The 16,236-nt window shown below is 36.2% G+C and overlaps 3 protein-coding genes across 3 annotated transcripts; all 3 read left to right on the top strand.

Moving 5' to 3' along the window:
• The first annotated feature begins 243 nt into the window (after positions 1–243).
• LOC104116626 (probable linoleate 9S-lipoxygenase 5) lies at positions 244–4,186 on the top strand. The gene is made up of 9 exons (XM_009627522.3): positions 244–498; positions 824–1,101; positions 1,215–1,455; positions 1,568–1,894; positions 1,993–2,078; positions 2,282–2,389; positions 2,474–2,778; positions 2,882–3,145; positions 3,247–4,186. The coding sequence occupies exons 1-9, from the start codon at positions 327–329 to the stop codon at positions 3,998–4,000; spliced, it is 2,535 nt and encodes an 844-aa protein (XP_009625817.3). The 5' UTR covers positions 244–326; the 3' UTR covers positions 4,001–4,186.
• Positions 4,187–8,070: 3,884 nt separating this feature from the next.
• Positions 8,071–12,262, top strand: LOC104116625 (probable linoleate 9S-lipoxygenase 5). The gene is made up of 10 exons (XM_009627521.4): positions 8,071–8,261; positions 8,691–8,873; positions 8,991–9,280; positions 9,390–9,630; positions 9,727–10,059; positions 10,168–10,253; positions 10,350–10,457; positions 10,570–10,874; positions 10,964–11,227; positions 11,324–12,262. The coding sequence occupies exons 1-10, from the start codon at positions 8,132–8,134 to the stop codon at positions 12,075–12,077; spliced, it is 2,694 nt and encodes an 897-aa protein (XP_009625816.4). The 5' UTR covers positions 8,071–8,131; the 3' UTR covers positions 12,078–12,262.
• A 3,008-nt stretch (positions 12,263–15,270) lies between these two features.
• LOC104116624 (protein DMP10) lies at positions 15,271–15,939 on the top strand. Its single transcript, XM_009627520.3, has one exon. The coding sequence runs from the start codon at positions 15,271–15,273 to the stop codon at positions 15,937–15,939; it is 669 nt and encodes a 222-aa protein (XP_009625815.1).
• The last annotated feature ends 297 nt before the right edge of the window (positions 15,940–16,236 follow it).

The following is a 16,236-nucleotide window of genomic DNA, read 5'->3' as shown; positions in this document are numbered from 1 at the left end:
AACCCTCGGGTCAAGAGCACGTATTTACTAATTCGTAAATTAATAAGTGATCAGAAAGCTGCAAAGAATCTTTTTAATATCAATTGTTCACCCAATCACTTAAGTTATAAAAGTAAAATTCTATTCAGATGTGCAATATCTTTAGACTTTCACTAACATTTGTCTATAATATAAAAAATAAATGAAGTGTCTTGATCATAACACAACCGTGTCCTTTGCCTATAAATACATAGTTTCTTTCATTTGGCCTAAACACCAGAAAAGATCCTACATCTTTTGCTGATTACTTTGTTATTCACTTCATATTACAAAGACTCAAAGAGTTAATGGCATCAATTAGTAAAGTTGAAAAGAAAAAGATCAATGGTACTGTTGTACTGATTAAAAAGAGACCTTTAGACCTTGTTCCATCTGAAGTAGTTCAACAGCAAGCTGCTTATGAGATTCTTGGTCATAAGGTCACCCTGCAGCTTATCAGTTCTTTTACTGGAGATTCAGGTGATTTCTTTTTTCCCTTTTTTTCAATATTCCGCCATCTTTTATACTTCACTGCAGTTATCCTTTTTCAATAGAAAATATAGTGAACTTCTAGTACTTTTTATTTGAATTTTGTATAATATTTGTCTGAGATGAGCAAATGGAGTAACATGGTCAGTGAGGATTCGCATAGTCGACTATAACTTGCATGGAACCGAGGCATACTTGTTGATATAGTGGTCATCCTTTGTCCTGTTGCAAATTCTTTATATACCACTGGTCTAATTTGCTATATGAGTTTTTCTTGAATAATGTGATTTATAAATTGAAAATTATATTCCTGAAGGGAAAGAAATGAAAGGGAAACTTGGGAATCCTACACACTTGAGAGATGAGAATAACTCAGGAAATGAATCAAAGTTTAGTGTCACATTTGATTGGGATGAAGAAGTTGGAGCTCCAGGAGCATTCATTATCAAGAACTTTAATCCTAGTGAGTTCTTTCTCAAGAAACTGACTTTTGAAGTTGATGATCCAAGTCATGGAAGTATGCATTTTGTTTGCAATTCTTGGGTTTATCCAGCTGAGAAGTACAAATCAGACCGAGTTTTCTTTGTCAATCAGGTAAAGTATAACATGAAAAACATTGAACTTCCTGAAAAAGAAAAGGAGAAGAGCCATTAGGCTGTTGTTAGTGGTCTAAATTATGATGAGGCAACTTTGTTTACTTGATGCAGGCTTGGCTTCCTAGTGAAACTCCAGCACCGTTACGTTGGTACAGAGAAGAAGAGTTGCTGAACTTGAGAGGAAATGGAACCGGAAAGCTTGAGGAGTGGGATAGGATTTATGACTATGCATATTACAATGACCTTGGGGATCCTGAAAAGGGTTCGGATTATGTTAGGCCAATCCTAGGAGGATCTGAAAAGTATCCTTATCCGCGTAGAGGAAGAACAGGAAGACCACCAACAAATACAGGTTCTCTCATTTTCTGCATCAAAATGATCATTACTATGAGCCATATCTGATTGTTTTGTAGTAAAAAGGCTAACGTTATTCAGTTTGTATAATTTCCTGAACTTTTGTGCAGATCCTAATTCTGAGAGCCGGCTTCCACTGATAATGAGCTTTGGTATTTATGTTCCAAGGGATGAGAATTTTGCACCCCTAAAGATGACAGATTTTGTCGGTATAGCACTTAAGGTCATCGTTCAGCTCCTTGTTCCTGAGCTCGAGTCTTTAGCAAACATCAGCCTCAATGAGTTCAATAGCTTTGAAGAGATATTAAAAATCTATGAAGAAGGAATCAATCTTCCAAATGATCTTTTGCAGAGAAGTACTACACATATGCTCAAGGAATTTATTCAAAGTGCTGGTCAGCAGTTTCTTAAGTATCCAATGCCACAGGTTATTAAAGGTACTTTTGATTGAAAGAGTAACAGTAAGTCAACCCTCTTTGTGGGAATCTTTCTTTTTTGCTTTGTGCTTTCTCAAAGTCTTACATTGTTGCAACAGAGGATAAGTCAGCTTGGCGGACAGATGAAGAATTTGCAAGGGAGATGTTAGCTGGAATAAACCCTGTCTGCATTTGTGCCCTTAAAGTAATCTAAAACTATCACTTTTCCCTCTAAAATTTCTGTCTTGTCTATGTGCAAAGCAAGAAAAAAGGAACCAAACATAAAGTAACCTTAGGTCCTAACTTCTAAACGAACTTCACATTATCTCCATCTCTCGTCACTGTGAAAGGAATCTGAAGTTACTTATTTTTCAGTTAAAAAATTATGAGCTGAAAACGCTTCTGCAGGAATTCCCTCCGACTAGTAAGCTGGACCTGAAAGTCTATGGTGACCAAACGAGCAAACTAACCAGAGAACAAATACAAAATCAGTTAGATGGATTCACTATAGAAGAGGTTTTATGAGTTGATTTTATCATAGTTCTGATATACCTGTTTAATTAAATGGGACCTGTATCTGATAAATTTGTACCCTATTAGGCGATCAATGCAAATCAGCTTTTCATATTGGATCATCATGACACAATTATGCCATATCTGAGGCAGATCAATATGACCAGTACACAAATTTATGCCTCAAGAACTCTCCTCTTTCTACAAAATGATGGGACTTTGAAGCCGCTAGCCATTGAATTAAGCTTGCCTCATCCAGATGGAGATCAACTTGGTGCCATTAGCAAAGTTTTTACATCACATGAAAATGGTGTTGAGGCTTCCATATGGCAATTAGCTAAAGCTTATGTCGCAGTCAATGACTCTGGAGTTCATCAACTAATCAGCCACTGGTGCTTAAACTTGCAAAAAGGCTTTTTTATGGCAATGATCATCAATTTAGTTTGTTTTGTTTATCAACAACCTCTTTGATTAAATATCTGTTTTTCTTCTCAGGTTACACACTCATGCTGCAATTGAGCCATTTGTGATTGCGACGAACAGGCAGCTAAGTGTGCTTCATCCTATCTATAAGCTATTGCATCCTCACTTCCGCGATACAATGCACATAAATGCCTTGGCTAGACAGACTCTACTTAATGCCGGAGGAATTCTTGAGCAGACAGTTTTCCCTACAAAATACGCGATGGAGATGACATCAGTAGCTTACAAGGACTGGTCTTTCCCAGATCAAGCTCTCCCTGCTGATCTTATCAAGAGGTAATTCACTACTTAATCCTGGAATTTACTTATAGAATTCGAAAAGTTCACAATGAAACAAATATCCTGAAAAACTTTTTGAATTTTTTATTGTGTTGTAGAGGTGTAGCAGTTGAGGATCCTGAATCGGAACAAGGTGTCCGCCTACTAATTGAGGACTATCCATATGCTGTGGACGGGCTAGAAATATGGTCAGCAATCAAAAGTTGGGTTCAGGAATATTGCAGCTTCTATTACAAAACAGATGACATGATTCAGAAAGACACTGAACTTCAAGCCTGGTGGAAGGAAGTCCGAGAAGATGGACATGGTGACAAGAAATCTGAGCCATGGTGGCCTAAAATGCAAGCCCTCAAAGAACTGATTGACTCATGCACTACAATTATATGGATTGCTTCTGCTCTTCATGCAGCCATAAATTTTGGGCAGTACCCTTATGGTGGCTACCTACCAAATCGGCCTTCAATGAGCCGAAGGTTCATGCCTGAGCCAGGCAGTCCTGAGTATGAAGAGCTGAAGACGAACCCCGAAAAAGGATATCTGAGAACAATTACACCCCAACTACAGACTCTAATTGGAATTTCTGCTATTGAGATTTTATCAACACATTCTTCAGATGAAATTTACCTTGGCCAGAGAGACACTCCTGAGTGGACTAAGGATAAAGAACCAATACAAGCTTTAGAAAGATTCGGCAAAAAGCTGGCTGAAATTGAGGAAAAAATTATAAAGATGAACAATGACAAGAAACTGAAGAACAGGATGGGGCCTGTTAAGATGCCATATACATTGCTCTATCCTACAAGTGAACCAGGACTTACTGGTAAAGGAATACCCAACAGTGTCTCAATATAAATTAAAGTTGTTATCTTACCATCATTTGGATAAGACAACTTTATTCGCACTAGGCTTCAATAATATGCTTCCTAATTATCTAGTTTGAAATTAAACCAGCACCAGCACCAGCACCAGCTTGTGATAAATATTTTGAATTATCTAATGAAATTTTATAGCTATTTCTACTATAAACGAAAGTTGGTACTTTAATTTTGTCCATCAGGTTGTTTTCTCATTCAAGTCTTTATCGTACGGAAAATTTGCTAGCCACCAAATTAAAGATCTCATTATGTTAATGTACTAGACCACACGTCTTTCTCTACTATATGCAAAAGTTGGTATTGTAGGGAGGAAATGATCGTCTATAAATTCTTTATTTTTCTACGAGAAGTGTGTGCAGGTTCACATCAAACGGGAAAAAAGATAGTGATGTATACCACTGTTCTAGTGCTAATGGCAACCAGAAACATGAGTTCTTTAAATGTTACTACAAGTTCATTTATATATGTTGAATTGTGTAATGAATTAATTTAAAGCTTAAACTAAGAAAACCCTTGTATTTGGTTATTTATATATTCCACACACTTTCATGTAACGACCCGACAGGTCGTTTTGCTTTCTAGAACCCCGTTCTCCTAAATAAGACTTCCCGTATGTGCTTTTACTGTTTTATGACTTGCGACGATGGTTAGCTCGGGATTTGGAAGAGTTCGGATTGAAATCGGAATACTTGGTTCCTAAAGATTGGCAAAAAAGGCCAAGCTTGACTTTTAGTATTCGACCTCGGATCGGAGTTTTGATGATTCCAATAGCTCCGTATAGTGATTTGGACTTAGAAGTGTGTCCGGATTGAACGACACCGAGTTGGGGCTTTAGAGCGAAATTGTGACCGGAGAGTGGGCTTTGAGACGAGATAAATCTCTTTTCTAACCTTGTAAGATAGAATTAACCCCATAGGTGAATTCAATTAATATGTGCTTTTATTTGTGGGGGCTACGTATGTAACGTAGCTACTAATTATGCTTATGTCCAGGTAGTTTTAGGTTTACACCATATTTTGTTGACACTGTTATTTGATTATGCTTACTATATCACTACTAGAAATTCGGCAAAAACCGACCAAGTCGACCGACCAACTTTGATCGGTCAAAAAAAGGGCCAAAAAACCGACCAAAGTTGGTCGGTTTTTCAAAATATTTTATTTTTTAATTTTTTTTTACGAAACCGACCAACATTTGTCGGTTTTCTTAGGAGCAAAAATGCGGGAAACTATTTTTGAGTCCCGCGAAATTTATTTTTCAAGAAACAGACCACTTTGGTCGGTTTTTCAATTAAAATAAATAAAAATTAATATTAAAAAAAAACGACCAAAATTGGTCGGTTAATTCGGCCAGTCATTTTAAAAAATCGACCAACGTTGGTCGGTTATTTTCGTGCGAAAATACAATTAAAGAGTACAAATCAAATAAAAGATATTCTTAAAACAAAATGCACCAATGGTCTAGTGGTAGAATAGTAACCTGCCACAGTACAGACCCCGGTTCGATTCCCAGATGGTGAATCTTTTGATTACAAAATTAAAAAACCGACCAACTTTGGTCGTTTTTTTTTGCAATTTGTTTTTTTGAATTTAATTGACCGACCAAAGTTGGTCGGTAATTTTCGACCAACTTTGGTTGGTAATTTCCGACCAACTTTGGTCGGTATGCCTTTCCGACCGTCAAAATACCGTTCACACATAAATGGCCGCGTTTTGGTCGGTAATTGGCCATAACCGACCAACTTTGGTCGATTTTTTTGGTCGGTATTTAGCGAATTTCTAGTAGTGAGCTAATTGCCTTGAATAGAGCTGAGATTTGAGGATTTCAAGAATTTTTAAAAGTTTCTAGTTGAATTTCTTGTTGTGGAAAGAATTGAGGGATATTATAATAACTTGAGGAATCTATGTTCAACCGCATCGCAAATATATTTCGCGAGCGGGGTAAATTTTCACTACTTTCATGGGAGCATGTCGTTCGTCTCGGCAGGTTAATAAATGCATCTATGGTTCGTGACATTCGACCATCGGCAGTGCACACAGTATATGTATATGTATGTTGGATCGGGCCGTACGTCTTCGGCATAATTCGTGCGTAATAATACTGGGAGTCCAACTATAGTTGATATTGTTTCATTGGCCGGAGAGGTTAAACAGTTAAATGAGGGGGGGAAATGATTTGGTACTTTCTATCGGTGAAAGTATTGTTTATTTATTTCTTTGCTTTTGAGTTCTATTATGAATTATATACCCCATGTTTGATTAGAATGTTATATATTTTATTGCTGGCCCATATTAAGTGTCGAAGTCGACCCTCGTCACTACTTCTTCGAGGTTAGACTAGAAACTTACTGGGTACATGTTGTTTATGTACTCATGCTACACTTCTGCATTAAATGTGCAGGGCATGAGGCAGGTGTCTGGATATCAGTCCGGCGCGCATCCTTGACTACTACGAAACTTTGCGGTGAGCTGTCTTCCGAGCTTGTTCTGTAGCAGCCGAAGTCTTTCTTTTGCTTTATTTTCTGTCTATTTCATTTCAGACGGCAGTGTAGTACTCTTTTGTGTATTCTACTAGTAGCTCATACACTTGTGACACCAGGTCTTGGAGATTTATGCTAGTAGACACTTGATGGTTTTGGGTTATTTTACTTATCTCACTAGCTATATAAATTTTGATCTCTCATTTTTTAATTAAACTCTTACTTCTTATTTATACATAAATAAAAAATCAACTATTTCAAATCTTTAAAAGAAAAGATCACAGAGTTAGTTTACGGTTGGCTTGCCTAGCGGTAACGTTGGGTGACATCACGGCCTATAGGAGAAATTGGGTCGTGACACTTAACGTACGGACCTAGTTCTTTTTCATGCACGGGTCAAACATGTGAAAAATCTTTTTTATCAATTCCCTTAAATATCCAACATCTCTTCCTGTTTTGCCGATATGATATTTGCCCACTCATTGCAGGTGTAAAATTAGCTCTACTATGAAGTATGAACTGTTAAGCCCCATTTATACCAAAATTATTCTTTTTCTATGAACTGTTAAAGTTTTTTCACACTTAGTGTTTATATTAAAATTAGTTTTTTCCCGCTGAACTGAAATTACAACTAGAAACCGTAAGTTAAGCAATATTGCATGTTTTAAAAACTTACCTTTATGAATTATCGTCTAACTGTTTAACATTCATTTTTATTGGTTATGTTTTAACGTTGATTCTACTTCTTAATTACATTTTTAATTATCATAAATACTTACTATGAATTTTAAAATGTTATATTTTAATATTAAAGTTCTTTTGTATTTTTATCTAAATTAAGCATAGTTTGGTATCACTAAATTCTTTCCACTGTTATCATCCTATTGAGATACAATGTGGTGTCTATGACCTTCGCCTCTTTCACTTCAATGGCTAGCTTTGGGGGTCAAATCACAAATATACCCTATATTGGGGCTTTTAAATTGATACTCTTCCTTCTTTCTCAAATAAGAGTTTGTGCAAACATTTACTAGAGTTTGCTTATAATTTGAATTTATTTTATGTTTTCCAAAATAAATACCACTATCGAGAATTAAACATTTACTATATCTAATCTAATATTGAGTCTTGATACGTGTAAAAATTAGGCCATTTATGCAATTCTCTATTAGTCAACAGTATATTGTTTGATGACTTTATAAGGGGCAATCGAATTGAGTGACATTTACTGCCATTCTTGGTGATAAAATGGAAGAGTAAACGGTCAAAAACAAAGTATTTCCAATGATTTTAGAAAATTGTGGGAATAAATGATTTCCAATGACTTTATCCAATTTGCCAAAGAAAAATTTATCCAATTAATGCAACAATTCCGAAGCATTAGACTTCGTTAACTTGGTTCCTTGAGTTAGGGTTGTCCTTATCAGAATAGTTATAATTATAAGTTGGCGCACCTATACAAGTTCAAGGTATACTTATCAAAAGCACAAATTCCAACACTTCCTAAAGAGATAAACACTTTACTTACTTTTCGCCTGTTGATCTCCCCATTAATTTAATATAAAATTCCTATCTTAATCAGCTTTTTCTCATGAGTTCAAAATTTAGTTAAGAACCAAAGTGATAGTTATGGCATCCACTGTCAAATTCTTATACAGAATGATTAAAAATACTCTTTTGAGCAGTAATTCACCAGAATTGGATGAACATCAAACTCATGAGATTTCTGAGCAATTCACTTTTGTTGATGGAGATCTAGGTAATTAAGAGGTTCCATTTCTACATTTCCTCCATTTCTAGTCACACTTTTTTATATTTCTCCCTTGTAAATTCTACATTTCTACTAAATGCCTTGTCAAGTGTAAGTGTAGTTGTGTTATTCCATGCACGGGCAGTGTAAAGAACTTTGAGATAATAATTATAGTGTAGTTCGTTCTGATCATGTGTAAACTTCAACTATTATGCATGGCATGTCTGCCAAATTAAACAAGTTCTTTGACTCATGTTTTCATTGAACTTTTAACTCAAGTAGGATTGATTCCACAAAAAAACAGGAGAAAATTAGCAGAATACACTATCATGCAAATGCTTATTTTTGCTAATAGTTTATTTGTTCCCTTGTCAACTGACATATGGACTCTCTTTTTTTCTCCTCCTTATCCTCATTTTGGGACACTTTTTTGTACAGATCTGTCTCATAAGCTTTCCAATCCAAGTAAAGAGACAACAAAAGTTAAGGGTACAGTTGTTTTAATGAAGAAGAATTTCTTGGATTTAGATGATGTCAAGGCATCTGTTGTCGACCGTGTTGATGAGATTCTTGGACATAAGGTCTCTCTGCAGCTCATCAGTGCTGTCAATGCTGACCCTGGTACGTTATAGTTTCAAGATTTATTAAGAGTAGTAAACTAAAATCAACAATTGGTTAACTCATTTTAAGTTTCTTCTTAGTAATTGTGGTTTGTTTAACTAGTTGTCTATTTTTTAGCTAACAAGTGCAGAGGAAAACCTGGAAAACCAGCATTCCTGGAAAATTGGGAAGCCAAATTCACACCTTTGACAGCTACTGATGCTACGTTTGGAGTCACATTTGAATGGGAGGAAGAGGCTGGAGTTCCAGGGGCTTTCCTTATTAAGAACTTTCACCAAAAGGAATTCTATCTAAAGACACTGACACTTGATGATGTTCCAGGCCGCGGCCGAGTATGCTTCATTTGCAATTCATGGATTTACCCTTCCGAATACTATAAAAGAGATCGCATTTTCTTCTCCAATCAGGTATCAATTAGCTTTCCAAATTCCTTTTGATTTTCAAAGTTACAAAGCGGACAGTAAGTGCAACAGAATGATTTGTCTGTTACAATTGCTGTCTTGTTTCTTTCTGCAGACTTACCTACCAAGCCAAACACCAGAACCTCTTCGTTCTTATCGTGAAGAAGAGTTGGAAAACCTGAGAGGAAATGGAATTGGGAAGCTGGAGGAATGGGACAGGATCTATGACTATGATGTCTATAATGATTTAGGTGATCCTGATAAGGGTCCAAAGTACGAGCGCAAGATTCTTGGAGGATCAGCTGACTACCCTTATCCTCGTCGAGGGAGGACAGGCCGTTTGCCTACTGCAACAGGTAATGAAATTCCGATTTTTGTCTAATTGTTATGCAATTCCGCAGCTACATAAGAAATTCTTTCATTGGACTCTCATTACTCTATTGGCCCTGCAGATCCTAAAAGTGAAAGTCGGCTGCCACTACATAAAAGCTTAGAGATTTATGTTCCCAGAGATGAGAAATTCAATCAGTTAAAGATGTCAGATTTTGCAGCATATGCCCTGAAGTTGTTATCTCAGTTCTTACTTGCTGAGCTTGAGGCTTCTAACTTTACAGAGTTTGATACATTTGAGGATGAATTAAAAATATATGATGATGGATTTAAGTTTCCTTTTGAATCTCTAGTTCATAAATTAAGGGATCTTGTTCCAATGGAACTGGTGAAAGAGTTGCTGAGATCAGATGGTGAACACCTCTGTAAGTTCCCTATGCCACAAGTAATCAAAGGTAAAGAAAAAGCAAAATCACTGTTTACTTTAGATTGTTACTGAAGCAATATGTTCTGTTCAATTTTATTATGATTATGTATTTTGACCTTGTGTTTATGGACATCAGAAGATAAATCTGCTTGGAGAACTGATGAAGAGTTTGCGAGAGAAATGTTGGCTGGATTAAACCCTATTATCATCTGTTCTCTAAAAGTATGGTCAAGATTGTCTTTATCTTTACTGTGTGATCAGCTGAATACCATTTTAAATAAATGATCATAATATTTTGCTGAATTATCGTACCCACAGGAGTTTCCTCCAACAAGTAATCTGGATCCTAAAGTTTTTGGCGACCAGAAGAGTGCTATTACAGTGGAACATATAAAGAAGAATTTAGATGGATTAGCTGTAGAACAGGTATTCTCTATTAATCTTTTGTGCTTATTCATATGTAAAATGAAAGAAAAGGTTTAACTTCTTGCTCGTGCCATAAACCAGATTGGTTGATGAGTATTAGCTTCTTTTATAGGCAATCAAGGATAACAGATTGTTCATATTGAATCACCATGATACTCTCATGCCTTACCTGAGACGCATAAACACTACTACTACAAAGACTTATGCCACAAGAACTTTACTTTTTCTGAAAGAAGATGGAACGTTGAAGCCAGTTGCAATTGATCTGAGCTTGCCACATCCAGACGGAGATCATCTTGGAGCTGTTAGCAAAGTGTACACACCAGCAATTGATGGGCAGGAAGCTATTGTTTGGCAACTAGCGAAAGCTTATGTTGCAGTAAATGATTCCGGCTTTCATCAGCTTATTTCCCATTGGTATAATCTATAACTAGATAGCCATTATTTCTTCAGTGCCTGGTATAGTTGCTATTTTATTTTTCATTGATGCTGATATTGGATCATAGGTTGAATACTCATGCAGTAGTTGAACCGTTTGTGATTGCCACAAACAGGCAATTAAGTGTTCTCCATCCGATTTACAAACTTCTGCATCCACACTTCCGCGACACCATGTTCATAAATGCATTTGCTAGGCAGACCCTCATTAATGCTTGTGGAATTGTTGAGATGACAGTTTTTCCCTCTAAATTTGCCATGGAAATGTCAGCTGTTATTTACAAGAATTGGATGTTTCTTGATCAAGCTCTTCCAACTGATCTTATTAAGAGGTAAATGTGAAGTTCCCCATAATATTCATTTTTGCACTCGTCATGCTTCTGATACCTTGCTATCATGGTCTTATTGATTATACCATTCAACTTCAGAGGAATGGCGGTTGAGGATTCAAATGCACCACACGGTCTTCGTTTATTAATTCAAGACTATCCATTTGCTGTTGACGGGCTGGAAATTTGGGCAGCAATCAAAATTTGGGTTGAAGAATACTGTCATTTCTATTACAAATCAGACGACATGATTCAAGGAGATACAGAACTCCAAGCCTGGTGGAAGGAGCTGCGTGAAAAGGGACACGGCGACAAAAAGGACGAGCCCTGGTGGCCTAAAATGCAGACGGTCCAAGAACTAATAAACTCTTGCACCATTGTTATATGGATAGCTTCAGCACTGCATGCAGCAGTCAATTTTGGGCAATATCCTTATGCTGGCTACCTCCCTAATCGTCCTACATTAAGTCGAAGATTCATGCCTGAGCCGGGAACTCAAGAATACGAGGAGCTCAACACAAATCCTGAGAATGCATTCTTGAAAACAATAACACCTCAGATGCAGACACTACTTGGGATTTCTCTCATAGAAATGCTGTCAAGGCATACCGCAGATGAGGTTTACTTGGGACAAAGGGACACTCCTGAATGGACAAATGATCAAGAACCACTACAAGCTTTTGAAAGATTTGGTAAGAGGCTGAGAGAGATTGAGAAGAGAATTACACAAATGAATTGTGATGAGAAATGGAAAAATAGGTCCGGTCCTGTTAAGGTGCCTTACACTTCATTCTATGCCTCAAGTGAAATGGGATTAACTGGCAAAGGAATTCCTAACAGTGTGTCCATATAAAGCCTATGATTCTGTTGGTTTACTAAATGACAATATAAAATGTTGGATTAATGGCTCAAGTGTTCTCGATTTGACAAAGGTTCATCTTCTCCAACGCGCAAGTTAATTCACTTAATTATTTAAGAATCACTGTTAGATTTTGCGTTTTTGTTCTAAATTTATGTAAAGAGGGTATTTGTTTCATCTATCTTATGTTATGTTGAGTGAGGTTAAATTAATATGTCCTACTTCACCTTTGTTTCTCAGTATTCTATGTAATAAAATTTTAATATTAAAAAAATGGACTATTAGTCAGTTGATTATGTAATAAAATCATACTCCTTTATCATACTAAACCTAATTAATTACTCTTAGAAGACGTTATATGTGTTATAAATATACCTCAAAGTAACAATACAGAACAAGAAAAAATAAGCTAAGAGATATAGAGAGAAAGAGAGGAGAGATTCTTATTTCTTCTTCAATTGTGTTATTTTTCCTATCAGACCTTTAAACAAGCATAGAAAGTGAAGAATCACTATTGTAAAATAGTGAGTGGAATGACCACTATTGAGAGAAATGGCCACTATTGAGTGGAATGGTCACTACATAAATATGCCATTAAGCATTTGAGAGAAAAATCATGGAGGAAGATCATGAGGGAGATTATGGAGATAATGGAGAAGAGTAGTGAGCATTACTCCTTTGGTGGTTATAAACATCCACCATAATTCAAGATTTTATAACACTCCCCCTTCGATGTCCATAGACAGCGACGGACCCAGGATTTTGTGCAAGCGGGTTCAATCTTAGAAGTACATAAATTTAGTAGTAAAATAGTAGTTATCAAGTGAGTTCAAATAAAATATTTATGCAAAATTTACACACCTTTAATCCTAATTTATACATATACACAATATTATTTTTTTGTAAAACGGGTTCAGTTGAACCCGCTATCTACCACTTGGGTCCGCCACTGTCCATAGATAATGTGACTCGTTAAAATCTTGCTAGGAAAAAACTTTATGGAAAAAAATCCTAGTGAAGAAAAAAGAGTACGTATATCATGTAATACGTTAATACCTTATGACTCCTGTAAGCTTACATCTCTACGTTTGAGTTATAGTTTTGATTGAATGACAATATAGAGACATTGGATCTCAATAGTATAATTTATGAGTCAGTGTTTGTCATGTCACCTTAAGAGTTTGCTCTGCGAGCGTGAGGTCATCATTTGCCAGTCACAACCACTAATTTGGGTCACGAGAACATGTCATTCTAAGTACATAAATAGGACGACTTTGGATCAAGCCATTAACTAGGACCAAACTTTGGATCAATGAACTCCTAGGTTGATGCAGTGGGCGAAGAATATATTTAGAGAATGTTACTATTTAGGTCATGGTTTTCTTTCCTATATTGACTTATGAGTATGAATAATTTGGCGCACACAAATAATAGGGAAATACATCACTGTTTAAGTCGTATCTTAAGTTTAATTTTTTTTACAATTTTACTCATTGCGGACACAACTTCAAATGTACTCGATTAAAACAGTACAATCCGCATCTGAAACTATAAATTTTATCCGCAATTAGGGACTTAAGACGAGAACGTCTTAAGTACATGTATAAAATTGGGTGCACTTTAAATGTTTTCGTTAAGAATCACTCAAGATGTATGCATCCATCTAAAGTGCAAATAATTTTAATTTTTGTATGCACTTAAGATGTTATTGTCTCAAGTTCGAATTGCCCAAAAATAAAAACTTATTCTTTAAATTTCAATAATGCAGCACACGATTCAACTCTAAATCTGCTCTAATTGAGTTCAAATTTGATTCCAAATATCATAAATAACAAATCATAATCATTAATTTGTTGAAACAACAATAAATATAACAAACCTATTTTGAAACTAAGAAGAAGAAAAAGAAACTCTAAGTTGTAGGAAAGAAAGGAGAGTTGTTGTAGCTCACTACAGTAAGACACCATAAATCATCTTAAAACATGATCACAAACATCGTGTAAATATGTCGCCGCCTCTATCTTCACAGCAACTAAGAAGAAATAGCTTGTCTAAAGCTACCTATACTTTGGGTACTAATGAACTTTTAAATAAATAAGTACAAGTTAAGTAGTGGTGACCAAATAGGACGCGTGAAATTTTTACAATATATTTTTTAAAATATATTTAGACGTCCGAAGTCGGTCGGTAATTTAAAATATATTTTTTTAATATTTTTTTTAACAAAACCAACTAACTTGGGTCGGTTTTGTTTGGCGCAAAAATGCGAGAAACTATTTTGACATCCCGCGAAATTTATTTTTTAAGAAACCGACCAACTTTGGTCGGTTTTTCATATAAAATAAATTAAAATTAATATTCAAAAAACCGATCGATATCGGACGGTTATTTCAGTCAGTCATTTTTAAAAATCGACCGATTTCGATCGGTAATTTTATATTTTTAATAAAATCGGACCGAAATCAGTCGGTTATTTTCGCACGAAAATATAATTAAAAAGTACAAATAAAAAAAAAGATAGTTTTAAACCAAAATGTACCAATGGTCTAGTGGTAGAATAGTATCCTGCCACCGTACAGACCCCTGTTCGATTCCTAGACGATGCATTTTTTAATTGCATACTTAAAATACCGATCGACTTCGGTCGACTTTTTAAGCAGATTTTTTCTTTTTTGGTCGCTTGTGAAATTTTATCGGTCGGAAATTGCGATCGACTTCGATCGCTATTTATTACCAACCAGCCTAATTTCGACGAATTAGAGTCGATCGGGAATCAGTCGATTTTTCCAGGTCGGACGGTATTTCTTGATAGTTTTAGGCGCTTTTCTAATAGTATTACCACAAGCAATGCAAGTGGTATGAGTCTTGAGTTATAGGTCCCGAGAGGTGGTTATATAGCACAAGTTACGCAACATGGAGAAAAAGAACCAGACTCCACACGAACAAACAAACTAGCTAGGCAGCAATAGACGCAACCTGTATCCTCCATGTCCATGCCAAAAGGAATTTTAATATGACGTTCTACTTTCATAGAGGACCATATAAAATGCAACAGAATCCTTAGTCTGACGTTTCTTATCACATGTTCAATGTGTCCCCTTAAGCTACCCTCCAATTTTAACCAAACAAGAACCACACATATATACACACAAAAAACATAACAACAAGAATATGCACGTATTTATCAATGGCTGAACCATCTTTATCACAACGGTTGCCACCTCCGCCTGTGCCGATGTCTTCGCCATCCCCACCACAACAACCGCCTCCAGCGGCTAGGTCAAAAGTCGTCGGCGAAACGGCTCATCCAATACACAAAACCTTAGACACTGCAGCCAACATAGCAAACCTTCTACCCAACGGAACAGTCCTAGCATTTCGAATGCTAATTCCTTCATTTTCCAATAAGGGCGTCTGCCAAATCTCCAACAAGTTGTTGACTGCAGCCGTCATTGGATTCTGCTCCGCCGCCTGTTTCTTCTCTTCTTTCACCGACAGCTGCGTCCTCAGCTCCGACGGGAAGTCGTTTTACGGTATAGCCACCACTAGAGGGATACACTTATTTAACTTCGATAATGATCCCGAGAAAATATTGGAAGGAATAAACATGAGGAAATACAAGCTCAAGTGCCTAGATTTCGTACACGCATTTGTTTCTCTCTTGGTGTTCTTGGTCTTTGCATTTTGTGATTCTGACGTGCAAACTTGTTTCTTCAGTAACCAGCAGAGGCCAGGATCCAACGTAAATGCCTTGGTAATGAACCTGCCCTTAGCAGCTGGGTTTTTTGCCAGTTTCTTCTTCTTGATCTTCCCTACTACGCGTAGAGGAATAGGATATGCTGGCTTGCCGGCCTAAACACACTTATGCTTTGATTAATTAATTGATTATCACTTTTTCCTGGTGGAAATATGGAAGATTTAATGCGTATACAATAACTTTGTGTTTTGTTTTTTACATAATAGTAGTATGGTTTAACTTTATATAACAGGGTAGTTATCAATTTATCTAGTTTTATTGGAAAAATTACGTCAAATATATACACTATATTTATCGTTTGCTATACTTTCAACAAATTTACCATTTGTAGATATATTTGAATTTTATAGTAAATCCATGAAACAAGAGATTAATTGTTTTGGACTGAAATAAGAG

Source organism: Nicotiana tomentosiformis, chromosome 1 (assembly GCF_000390325.3).
Source record: "Nicotiana tomentosiformis chromosome 1, ASM39032v3, whole genome shotgun sequence".
Taxonomy (NCBI): domain Eukaryota; kingdom Viridiplantae; phylum Streptophyta; class Magnoliopsida; order Solanales; family Solanaceae; genus Nicotiana; species Nicotiana tomentosiformis.
This window is presented reverse-complemented; position numbering and strand designations above follow the sequence as displayed.

Excerpts from the sequence above, each read along its gene's own strand:
- LOC104116625 (XM_009627521.4), top strand. The coding sequence starts at position 8,132 with ATGGCATCCACTGTCAAATTCTTATACAGAATGATTAAAAATACTCTT. Across the intron at positions 8,262-8,690 it reads TTTTGTTGATGGAGATCTAG|ATCTGTCTCATAAGCTTTCC; the intron begins GTAATTAAGAGG and ends TTTTTTGTACAG. Across the intron at positions 10,458-10,569 it reads ATGGATTAGCTGTAGAACAG|GCAATCAAGGATAACAGATT; the intron begins GTATTCTCTATT and ends CTTCTTTTATAG.
- LOC104116626 (XM_009627522.3), top strand. The coding sequence starts at position 327 with ATGGCATCAATTAGTAAAGTTGAAAAGAAAAAGATCAATGGTACTGTT. Across the intron at positions 1,102-1,214 it reads GAGTTTTCTTTGTCAATCAG|GCTTGGCTTCCTAGTGAAAC; the intron begins GTAAAGTATAAC and ends TACTTGATGCAG. Across the intron at positions 2,779-2,881 it reads CATCAACTAATCAGCCACTG|GTTACACACTCATGCTGCAA; the intron begins GTGCTTAAACTT and ends TTTTCTTCTCAG.
- LOC104116624 (XM_009627520.3), top strand. The coding sequence starts at position 15,271 with ATGGCTGAACCATCTTTATCACAACGGTTGCCACCTCCGCCTGTGCCG.